Source organism: Carassius auratus, unplaced genomic scaffold (assembly GCF_003368295.1).
Source record: "Carassius auratus strain Wakin unplaced genomic scaffold, ASM336829v1 scaf_tig00014010, whole genome shotgun sequence".
Lineage (NCBI taxonomy): Eukaryota > Metazoa > Chordata > Actinopteri > Cypriniformes > Cyprinidae > Carassius > Carassius auratus.
In genome coordinates this window covers 56,834-69,283 of record NW_020524466.1, presented here as the reverse complement: position 1 = coordinate 69,283, position 12,450 = coordinate 56,834, and the positions used below count along the sequence as shown (strand labels likewise).

Genomic DNA, 12,450 nt, shown 5'->3' with positions numbered 1-12,450 from the left:
ATTCAATGTAAATGTGAATTGTATTAAGCTGTACGCAATTTTTGGAGGAAAAAAATGTAGAGTAAAAGAGTAATGAAAATAATAAAAGTGTACATAAAAATATTTATAAAAAATAAATTAAAATAAAGTTTTTACTCACACACACACATAATATATATATATATTCAGCAATTTTTACTACATTTTCCTTTTTTTTTCTTTTCTTTTTCAGGCAGCTAAGTTACACCACTTGGGGATTTTTCTTTTGTGTGTGTGTATTTATTAATGTAATCACTGTATGAATAAATAATATATCAAATATTTTCTAATACTAGATTCAGATCCTTCCAGAACTCACCATAGATTTGAAACGCATTGGCTTGGCGTTGGTCTTTATCTCGTAATTCTTCAACTTGGTGGTCGAGAGCATCTTTATCAACCTGGCCAACAGAGAAATCGACAAAATAACTTGCAGATGTTGTTTGACAGCTGTATAAAATATAAAACGTTGTATAAATGTATTCCACCAAACAAACTTACTCCAATGGTGCGGACTTTATCATCGAAGATCCTCTCTCGGCGCTGCAGCTCCCTGTTTCTCCTTCGGTCGAGCTGAACAGCTGCAACTCGGTCCGACAGAAGCTCAACTTGATTCATTGTGCATCACCTCTTTAAATCGATTTTAGCGAGATGTTTTAATCGACTTACTGGAACGAGGGAGACCCATAAACAAACGCGTTGCTAAGAGACACACGTTTGAAAATTGCGCCCTCTCGCGGTTATTTCTCATGAGTGACTGAAACAAATACACCACGCACAATTCCCCACACATTTATAGGTAAACACTTTTCAATATTTCTGCTTTCAATCCCGTTTCTTGCTATTACATGTCCACAAAAACCTTTGCGTGCTAAATTCCACTGATAAGGAAATCCATATGATAATGTGCTTAATGCTGCAACGTTTAGACTAGTATATTTTATTAAAATGGTTATTTATCCTACATTAGTCATTTGTTATGCTGTAAAGCCAACACCAACGTCATTTTACTGTAATAGTTTAATCAGTGTCTGAGGAACATCTTGAAATGTTAGGCCTACCAGAGTTCAGCACTGAAATTATTACTTCTGTCACAGGACACAGACCTCATACACAGACCAATACAATCAAATGTATATGTGACCCTAGACCACAAAAAGTAACACGGATATATTTGTAGCCAAAAATACATTGTACGGGTCGAAATGATCAAAAGTAAATATTAATATTAAGTCAAGATCATGTTCCATGAAGATATTTAGTAAATTTCCTACCATAAATATACCAAACTTAATTTTGCAATAATATTCACTGCTAAAAACTTCATTTGGACATCTTCAAAGGTGATTTTCTCAATATTTTGATTTTTTTGCACCCTCAGATTCCAGATTTCCAAATAGTTGTATATCTGCCAAATATTGTCCGATCATAAACCCATACATCAATGGAAAGCTTATTTAAGTATAAGGTATCAGGTATAAGGTAAAGTTATCAGGTATAAATCTCAATTAAAAAGACCGTTATGACTGGATTTGTGGTCCAGTGTCACATATTTCCATTCACATACTTGTACACATTATTTTGAGGTTTCTACAGCTATTTCCTCTACTATATTTTCACTCTGTGAAACTTCCTTTTAAAAGTCTTTGATAAACATGCTGTATAGTCCATTTCTGTCCTGTGCATGTCTGCACAATAAAGACGATAGTAGGAATCCTCTCCTTGGTCCGATCTCAAGACATCGATTTTGTGTTTCTGTTCCTTATTGCGTTTCCCTAAAAATGAAACAGAGACCAGATAATTAATTTCTCTGATTATAACAGTACATGTTAATCACACATTTAAGCATGCTATAAACAATGTGCTGTAAAATACAGCAGGACTGTACCTGAGAAAAGTCCCCAGTATATACTCAATCGTTTCTCCTTGGCATTTTTACAGTCATGCAGCGCTGGTGTATTTTCCACTACCAGGATTCCATTAGACAACGGTTAGAGTTATACGTGTGGGATTTGATGCCTCCAATGTAGACCTCTCCATTACGGGTGTAATAACAGTGCTGTGAGAGACAGTCAAATGAAGAGTGCTTTTTGGACATGGTTCCTAAAGGTAAAGGTTTACACTCACATACAGTACCTGAGGGTCATAGTAATGACATTCATACAGAACAGGGACACTTCCAGAACTTCACCTTGATCAACACAGTAGACTGTCTGGAGGTCATTCTTCAGCTGCCATGAGAAATAAACAGTGACAGTATAGGGATAAATAGTTTAGATGGACCAACTTTATTTAAATCTATTTTGGAGGGGAATTGTATCAGAAGACTTTGAGCATCTATTAAATAATATCTTACCACACCATAACCAATTATGTCTTCCCAGCTGTCTAGAAGAGGATATACATTTTCCAGATACCATTGAAGGGCTTACATTTGAGTTTCTCTCTTAACTTTTTTCTTTCGGTTACATCACCAATATCAATCCCATGATTCTAAAGAAAAAACAGTTCATTTATCAACCAGGTCCAGGCTGATATGAGAATCAGTGGAATTAGAAGTTATAAACAAGACGGTTAATACTCAGTTTCAGCTTGAGCTAACCTTAAAACAAAGTTTACTGTTCCTTCTTACCTTAGAGGGAGATTCCAGGCAATATTCACATTTGATTTATATTCATCCAGCCAGATTTCAGCCACTCTCAGGGCGTTTCGAATCATGGGTTTGCTGAGATCTGGGTGAATATGGCTTATGTTCTCTTTCAATGTGTGCGATCTTTGAACATGGCACCACTTCAATACTCCCACCGCAGAGCCAGACCTGATTTATATATACTGATCAAATTCAAGCACTTTCACATACATTATATGCATTCTTTGGAGCCAAGGTATGTATTACTGACTTACACGTATTGCAAGTTCAACATTTCACCACCATAAATTGTCATTCCTTCATCCAAAACTCCAATTTCTCCCAGGAATTGACGATCAGCGGCAAGAATACCCATGATTGAGGGACTCCTAACAATGCAGAAAAATCAAACTACTTGTACGTTTCTACTTCCATCAAATCATAAACCGCAAAACTGTAGCTAATACAAAATAAACTATTGGTATAGTTTACACATGAATGCTGCATTTACTCCCGTTCCAGCATGATTACAAAAACGGACTCATTATGAGCAAGTAAAATTGTTGAGGAACAAGAAATCAACCGTTTTAAATAAATGTTGCATTACCCACTCAACCAATTCATCAAAAACACAGATTCATTTAGGAATTGTTTAAACGATTAGTTCAAAAAACACAGATTCAGTAATTAAACAAGCAACCATTTTTAAAGGCTGCATGGTTTTGCCTTAGCTGATTCATTCTAAAAACACTGATTCATTCAGGAATCAAATAAGCAACCATCTTTATAAATGGTACATTGCCAACTCTTGTTGCGTTGTTTGCTCAAACCGATTTGTTAAAAAAAACTAACAAAAAATATATTATTTAGAAACTAAATTAAGCAAATAAATGTTAAATTATTTGGTCAACCACTTTGTGAAAAAAAATATAATAAATAATAATAATAAAAAAATCTGTATGTGTCACTATCCAGGGGGCATTTAAAATTAACAGTTGAAGGTGAAGGGAAAGTGATTAATAACAATAGTGGAAAAAGGAGCACGTACTTCCCTGGTACTGATGGGTCGTTGTTTTTGTACCATTCTGGTCGGAAGGACTCGTACATGCACCAGAGGTTCCAGTCGAATGCATGAGCAGATGGAATATACTCAGTAACCTCCAGTGTGTCAAAAAGCACATTGTCAAACACTGGTGACACCACTACTGTCCTGTCTGCTTTGATTCTTGCAAGTAGTGGCTCTGCCCTAGAACAATACGGCAGTCAAATGTATATTTAGCAGAGATATGAAGTCCCTCTAATTACTAAGCATGGGCTAATGTTTACCATTCCAAATGAACTTCAATGTGCGCGTCCAGAATGGCTATCACCTGACCTGTGGCCGCTTCCCAGCCTGAGATTCTGGCCTTGGCAAGCCCCATCTGCGCTTTGTGTCTCACTTTCTTGATTAAACCAGGGTTGTCTTTATTAATTCGATCAATATATTCATCTAGAGCCAATTGCAGATCCTCTGTCGAGAAATGAAAAACATGCAACAGAATAAATTGTTATATTAAACAATTCATATTTGGAGTATGAGTCTCTATATTTTCCATAAATTAAATATCAGATTTATGCTTGAAAAATAAATAAGAAAACAGCTAATATTAGATAAAATAAGACAAATGTTAAGGGTAAAACTAACCATTGGAGCTGTGGTCGTCCACCAGGACGATCTCCTTTAGCAAATGAGCAGGAGTTTTGTCGATGATGCTGCAGATTGCCCTTTTAATGACTGACAGAGCCTCATTAAAGTAGATCAAAATCACACTAATGGTTGGCAGGTCCTTAGGGTAGATCTTCACAGTACATCTGCATATATATATATATATATATATATATATATATATATATATATATATGAATACATTACATTTGATAAACCGATAACTCTGTTTTTAACAATTTTCAATTTAACAATGTGCAATCTCAATTAAACTGCAGTTGGGTTATTTAAATTAGTTTAAAAATAACAAAACAATATAGCTAACTAATACAATAAAACACAACAAAAACATGACATCAAAAAAACATAATTTGGTAAGAAAAAATTGAGTTATCTGTTTTTGCAAATGAACTCTTCATATATTAATATAGAAAATACATCTTCGGCTAGAAAACAGTAGTTAAGGAGTTACCTGATGCTTCGAGTATCAGGGATTGTTCTGTTCAGTGGTAATCTGTTACTGAGGAACGCATTGTATCCAAATTCCTGAAACTGCCTCTCTGCTTCCATTTGTTCTTCTTCTGTGAGTTCGGCTCCCCATGAACGGAAGAGAGGTGATTGTGGATACAACTTCTTTTTTGTGATTTTTTGTTCCACAACAGCCTCTTGATTTTTGACCTCTATTACTTTGGCTGAAAATGAAAGTACGGTATACAGGTTCTGGTCATATAATTAGAATATCATCAAAAAGTTTAACTAATTCCATTCAAAAAGTGAAACTTGTATATTATATTCATTCATTACACACAGACTGATATATTTCAAATGTATATTTCCTTTAATTTTGATGATAATGTGAAAGAGGAAAATCCTAAATTCAGTGTCTCAAAAAAATTAGAATATTGTGAAAAGGTTCAATATTGAAGACACCTGTCACACTCTAAACAGCTAATTAACTAAAAACACCTGCAAAGCCTTTAAATGGTCTCTCAGTCTAGTTCTGTAGGCTACACAATCATGGGGAAGGCTACTGACTTAACAATTGTCCAAAAGATGAACCTTGCACAAGGAGGGAAAGACACAAAAGGTAATTGCAAAAGAGGCTGGCTTTTTAGAGAGCTCTGTGTCCAAGCACATTAACAGAGAGGCAAAGGGAAGGAAAAAAGATGTGGTAGAAAAAAGTGTACAAGTAATAGGGATAACCGCACCCTGGAGAGGATTGTGAAGCAAAACCCATTAAAAATGTGGGGGAGATTCACAAAGAGTGGACTGCAGCTGGAGTCAGTGCTTCAAGAACCACTACAAACAGATGTATGCAAGACATGGGTTTCAGCTGTCGCATTCCTTGTGTCAAGCCACTCTTGAACAACAGACAGCGTCAGAAGTGTCTTGCCTGGGCTAAAGATAAAAAGAACTGGACTGCTGCGGAGTGGTCCAAAGTTATTTGTAAGTTAGTTCTCTGATGAAAATAAATTTTGCATTTCCTTTAGATATCAGGGTCCCAGAGTCTGGAGGAAGAGAGGAGAGGCACACAATCCACATTGCTTGAGGTCCAGTGTAAAGTTTCCACAGTCAGTGATGGTTTGGGGTGCCATGTCATCTGCTTGTGTTGGTCCACTGTGTTTTCTGAGGTCCAAGGTCAAAGCAGCCGTATACCAGGAAGTTTTAGAGCACTTCATGCTTCCTGCTGCTGATCAACTTTATGGAGATGCAGATTTCATTTTCCAACAGGACCTGGCACCTGCACACAGTGCCAAAGATACCAGTATCTTGTTTAAGGACCATGGTATTCCTGTTCTTAATTGGCCAGCAAACTCGCCTGACCTTAACTCCATAGAAAATCTATGGGGTATTGTGAAGAGGAAGATGCGATATGCCAGACCCAACAATGCAGAAAAGTTGAAGGCCACTATCAGAGCAACCTGTGCTCTCATAACACCTGAGCAGTGCCACAGACTGATCGACTCCATGCCACGCCGCATTGCTGCAGTAATTCAGGCAAAAGGAGACCCAACAAACTATTGAGTGCTGTACATGCTCATACATTTCATGTTCATACTTTTCAGTTGGCCAAGATTTCTAAAAAATTTTTGTAATAGTCTTAAGTAATATTCTAATTTTCTGAGAGACTGAATTTGGGATTTTCCTTAGTTGTTATAATCATGAAAATTAAAAGAAATAAACATTTGAAATATATCAGTCTGTGTGTAATGAATGAATGTAATATACATGGTTCACTTTTTGAATGAAATTAGTGAAATCAACTTTTTGATGATATAATAATTATATGACCAGCACCTGTACAAACAAGCGTTGAAATCATGAAGAAATAATATGTTCTCAAATGTATGTAATGAGCACAAACTCACCTATTTTATAAACTTGATCTTCTATTCTCTTCAATCTTCTGAGAATCTCCAGATCTTCTGGCCTTTGTAACCTGTTCCTCACCTGTCCCATAAATGACATGTACACAAGACTGTAAACTACTACAGCGATAACTAACAAACACACCACTTTTGCTGCAATCTTCATTTTCCAAATGTCTTACGACGAGGTATACGAAGACCTGTACATAAACCTGAGTGTCAACAAATGTGTACTTTGATTTACGCAAGCCACCTCTGATAATGAAATGGGAGTGGTTCAAGTTTTGCCGATTTGGTCAGAGGCATGAAGTCAAAGTTCCAAAGTTCTATTTGTATTTCAATACTTTATATTTTAAAATATAATTTTATCCTGTGATGCAAAGCTATTTTTAAGCATCATTACTCCAGCCTTAGTATCACAAGATCCTCCAGAAATCATTCTGATATGCTGAATAGTTGAATACAGTTGTGCTGCTAAATTGTTTTTCACAATTCTTTGATTTTTTTAAAAATGTAATTCTTTGTTAGACAATATATTATTAAACAAGAAACATGGGATCTTGCAACACAAGAAAACTAAACTCTAGAATTAAAAAATACACTGAATAGCCTGATGTTCATGCGATCAATACTAATCTCTATCAAACATGTACAGCCCCTATAACTTAGCATACAGATCACATGTCATTTTAAAGACACTTAATATTAAACTCTTGCAAATATGTTGTCCACAAAACAGGTCACATTTTTAAAATCACTGTAATTTGTTTTCTTACATTTGAGGGGCAAACATAAAGTTAATGCATCACACTCAAAACAAGAGGGGAAAAAAACATGCCAAGGATATAAGGTTGAATATCTTTATTTATGTACAGAAGTAAAACTAGACAACACGTTAGGGCCAGCAGAGATCTGACTGGACACAAGAGCAACTGCCGCTTGTTTAATAGCTGACTGTTTTAGCAGGCTTGGTCTCTCCGATCTCCGCATCCAGGTAGCGGTAACGGCGATGACGACGCAACGTTTCAATGGCCTTCTGCTCGATGGAGGACGGTGTGATGCCCAAATCCTCCAGTCCTGGCAGGTCAGGGTACTTCATGTCCGTTGTGTGGAACTACAAAAGACCATTTTTATGGTCAGCTATTTATGGTCTTGACAGCAAACAAAATATCTCACTTTGCAATGCTCTGAAACACATACCCGGTCGACTTTATCACGGGTTGTCCAGGGCTCGAATGGGTTCATCTCAAAAAATCTTGCGATTAGGCTAAAACCAGAAAACACAAAGGGAATGTATTCAAACTTGTGTAAATTGTCAGGTTAAAGGTGAATTTTGTATGATACATTCTCTTGACCCATGGCATTAAATGTTGTATTCAGTGCAACAACGACAAAAGATCTACTGTCCTCAGAATTTCTTGTTTTGTTTTCCAATACAAATATCTAAACATCCTTAAATCGAGATAAAAATTTACTTGAGATGAAAACGAAACATATGAAGTCTCGTTTTCTGAAAAGTTTATGCTTAAAACAAGATCAAACAAGAAAAACTAGTTTTCCCTTTGCGTTGAGTTGATTTTTCATCTTGCCAGACACTCGTCTTTAAGCATAAACTCACTTCATCTTTATAAACCTCTAATAAAACAAGACTTCTTATTTTATGCAATTTCGCTTCTTATGTAAATGTAGAAGTTCATTTAAATGTGTTTAATAATTTAGACTGGAAACAAGCCAAAAACTAATGATAACGTGGTCAGAAGGTATAGTAATAGATATAATTACATATTCTAGTTTTTGTTTTCAAGCCATAAGGTTCTTTTTTTTGTAAATTAAATAAAGTAATTGAGATCTGTTATATCTTAAAGTATGTTATTTTATAGTTTCAATTTATTCCTTACATTTCCTTACCCTGTCTTAAAAAAAAAACCTGTCTAGGTGACACTATAAACCTGCTGCTTCTTTAAGAGAAGTAATGTGAATAGATTTTTTAGAAAATGCTTACTGATAGAGAGGGCGAGGTATGGGGTAAGCCAAATAAGGCCTGTGGGCCAGGGCATATACGTACTCCACCAAGTCATGAAGTAGATACCGGTTTGGCCTGTGGAGCAAGAGATTCATTTCACAGTGTTTCGGACAGAAGAAATCATAGATCGGAAAGTGTGAATTTGAAAAAAAGACCCATACCCAACTAATGCATATGTTTTTCCATTTGCATCAGGGTCTTTAATGGCACTGACGATGGCTTTGGCCACATCCACCACCTTAAAAAAATAAAATATTGCATCTTTAATCTGAAATAATCATAAACCATGATGGCAAATATTTACATTCCCTTCTGTTCATATTGGTTGATACTCACATGAACAGGCTGTTTGACTGTCTGCTTGCCCATTGCAATGAGAGGAACAGCTTTGCCAAACCAACGCATGTCTAAAAAAACAGCAATTACAGGAAATATCCATTTAACAACTGGATCAACTGTCCCTTTAAGACAGAACAAATTCTACTTCTGTCATCACAAAACATACAACAACAAGGTATATATTTTTTTATGTTTACAATCAGTATCTGATTTCAGGATATAATCAGAAACCTACTAGCAAAGTGGTTCAAGAACCTATCCTCTCTTCCGAAACACTCCGAAGGTTTCATAATGATGGCGTCGGGGAACTCTTCCCGAACCACTGCCTCACCTACAGCCTGCAGGAGTCAAACACATGACCAGGTATGACACAACAAAAACACAATTATCCACTTTACCTTCGTAGAAAGTATTAGTGTTGACTTGATCTACCTTAGCAGCCTAAATTGCTATTTGGCACACGCATGGTTTTTAATTAAGCGTGTTATATTATTAAACCATTACCTTATTCCTTAGGTACTTGGAAGGGCTGCGGATATCTGCGTTGAGATGGGACATATGGATGAACTTTTTGATTCCGGCTTCACGAGCTGCCCTTGCGATCTGCTGGGGGATGGAGACGAAGACGTCTTCGAACTTGTAGTTGCTTTAAAAGAGGTAAAAAGACAGCATGTTTAATAGAAACATAATCTATTGGAATACATCTACAGACCACCTTGAGGTATCAGAGTAAAAACTGTTTAGTTTAGAAAGAGTTTAGTTGAAACAAAAGACTGATCATTTCTTTTAATCATATTTTTGAATCACATTGCAATTTTTATCAGAATAACCACAATTATACTTTTTCCCTAAATCATGCAGCGCTGTTTTCTAGTACCTGGTCTCCCACTCTCTTCCCACGAGGTTGATTACAACGTTGGAGTGAGAAATCGCTCTTTTGATCGATTCCTTATCCCTTGCATCCCATTCCTGTAAAAGTATCAAAAAGCATATTAGAGAGGAAACTCGTCTTCTGGAAATAACTTGAATGCTGGTGAGTGCATTTACCATAAAGAGGATCTGGCCTAGATCACCCATAGGTCTGAGGTACATGAGATCGTACTGGTCACATCGGTGAGGAATCACGATCTGGGAGCCAATACGTCCTAAAACAAACCCATACTTTATTTTTCAAATCGGTGAAATGGCAATGTATAATATATAAGTGAATGAATAATACGTTTTTACGATGAATAATATCATGACTCACCGAGTCGGTTGACGACATATCTCCCCAGAAAGCCAGTGGCTCCAAACACTGTCGCTGCTACTCCACTGAAAGACGAGCGGCCTCCTTTTCCTCGGGGCACCACGGCATGATGGATCTTCCTGTGCTGAACCGTCACAGGACCAGCCGCCAGCAAAACCGGAGAACAGGCACCTGATGAGAAAATGATATACAGAAATAAAATATAAATAAAGAATATATATATATATATATATATATATATATATATATATATATATATATATATAAAATATAAATACAAATATTTTTATTTATATAAAAATATAAATTAAAATATTCATTTTAAACGTTTAAAAACTAAATGTTATAAAATCTAAACCTACAAAACACTCACTATTCTTTTTACTTGTCAGGCTTTACATGGTTAACCGTGGTAAAAAGCACTACGACTTTCAGAATAACAATACTTCGCATACAAACATTACATGTTAAAGGTTGCAGAACGTATAAAGGAAATGGAAATTGATAAAACAAGCATTCTGTGTATCTTCTGTGCGCTTGTGATGTGTATAAATACTCTTGAATATGTTTTGACACGTAACGTTATTCTCCGGTTATGCTGCACGCCACACAGAAAAATATTAACGTTACTGCATTAAGTTGAAAATGTGACAAAACTAAGGTTCTACAGTAAAAATGACTGTGTTTATAGTTTTAAATGGCATGAAAGCATATTTCTGACAATAGCAATGTATTAAAGGTGAGGCTGAGGCCTGATGTCTTCAGCCGGGGTCACAAAACACAAGACAACGATTTTGTTTAAACGTCATCTAATCGCTTTATCGTTCGTCTTGTTAACCTTCTAATCTATATTAATGTTTCTGTACAGTCACATTGTCTGTGTGGTAAAGTAATCTAACTGCGAGCTCACCTGAGAGCTTGGGAAGGACACCCGCAGGACGGCAAATTAGAGCGACAGCCGCCATGATTCTGGCCGTCAGTACGGAGGACGGAGGCTGAGGAGGGTCAAACGCGAAGCGATAAAAGCGAAAGCTGAAAGGTACGGTAAAAAAGTAAGATTTTTATATGGTGTGAAATACCTCAAAGAAGCAAACCTAAGCTATAAATATATTACAAAAAATAAACAGAACACTTAGCCTACATAAAGGGTTTCCCCACACTTTGCACTAAAGTTGAGGTAAACCTATAAAAGTATTTATGTATTATTTGTAATTATTTTATTGTTTAGACGCAGTATAATCAACCGTCTATGGCAAGCTGTGGTAACATTTAATCTATAAGGCATACTAGTATCTTTTTTCATGTTAGTACTTATTTTTTAGATACTAGTATGCTTTCCATTATATAGGTTATGGTACTAGTGCTTATTCTTCAGCTACTAGTTCTTATTCTTTAGGGTGTTTATTCTTTAGGTACTAGTGTCTTTTGTAAAGTTATCAAGCTCATCAAGAGAATGCCTAGAGTGAGCAAAGCAGTAATCAAAGCAAAAGGTGGCTACTTTGAAGAACCTAGAATATGTCATATTTTTTCAGTTGTTTCACACTTTTTTGTTATGTATATAATTCCACCTGTGTTAATTCATAGTTTTGATGCCTTCAGTGTGAATGTACAATTTAAATAGTCATGAAAATAAAGAAAACTCTTTGAATGAGAAGGTTTGTCCAAACTTTTGGTCTGTACTGTATATATATATATATATATATATATATATATATATATATATATATATATCGCATATTTTTATAAGAATAAAGTTTAAAATCTAATCCTAATGCAAATTTATTCTGCGTATTGTATTACCACGTGGACTCTGATTGGACGGTGGAGAGGTACTCATGTTTATGTAATGATCTGTTTAAATGAAGATATTGCCAAATGCATTCTCACTAGTTCTAGAAGAGGTTGAAGATATTTCCAAACGAACAGGGACTCGTAGTTATTCTGTTTTTGATATCATCTTTTAATTTCTGACTAGTAATTATTGCAATAGTAACTAGTATCTATTTAAATATTACTACTAAGTATTCATAAGATACTATACTAGTACTTATTTTTTAGATACTGGTACTTTTTAATTAGATACTATTTCTTATTTAATAGATAATAGTAGTTATTCAT

General features: G+C 35.6%; 1 protein-coding gene and 1 pseudogene across 1 annotated transcript; both read right to left on the bottom strand.

The window, feature by feature from the left end:
* Nucleotides 1–1,634: 1,634 nt before the first annotated feature.
* LOC113074222 (probable polypeptide N-acetylgalactosaminyltransferase 8) lies at nucleotides 1,635–7,174 on the bottom strand (annotated as a pseudogene).
* A 393-nt stretch (nucleotides 7,175–7,567) lies between these two features.
* Nucleotides 7,568–11,337, bottom strand: LOC113074225 (NADH dehydrogenase [ubiquinone] 1 alpha subcomplex subunit 9, mitochondrial-like). Its single transcript, XM_026246985.1, has 11 exons — nucleotides 11,243–11,337; nucleotides 10,333–10,503; nucleotides 10,131–10,228; nucleotides 9,961–10,052; nucleotides 9,588–9,729; nucleotides 9,319–9,421; nucleotides 9,081–9,151; nucleotides 8,906–8,982; nucleotides 8,724–8,819; nucleotides 7,922–7,988; nucleotides 7,568–7,835 (listed from the first exon to the last, which is right to left on the bottom strand). Exons 1-11 carry the CDS (start codon nucleotides 11,295–11,297, stop codon nucleotides 7,665–7,667), a joined length of 1,143 nt encoding a protein of 380 aa, XP_026102770.1. The 5' UTR covers nucleotides 11,298–11,337; the 3' UTR covers nucleotides 7,568–7,664.
* Nucleotides 11,338–12,450: the final 1,113 nt, after the last annotated feature.

Coding starts and splice junctions, on each gene's coding strand:
- LOC113074225 (XM_026246985.1), bottom strand. CDS start 11,297: ATGGCGGCTGTCGCTCTAATTTGCCGTCCTGCGGGTGTCCTTCCCAAG. Junction 9,730..9,960: donor GGAAGAGAGTGGGAGACCAG/GTACTAGAAAAC, acceptor CCTCTTTTAAAG/CAACTACAAGTTCGAAGACG. Junction 8,820..8,905: donor AAAACATATGCATTAGTTGG/GTATGGGTCTTT, acceptor CTTGCTCCACAG/GCCAAACCGGTATCTACTTC.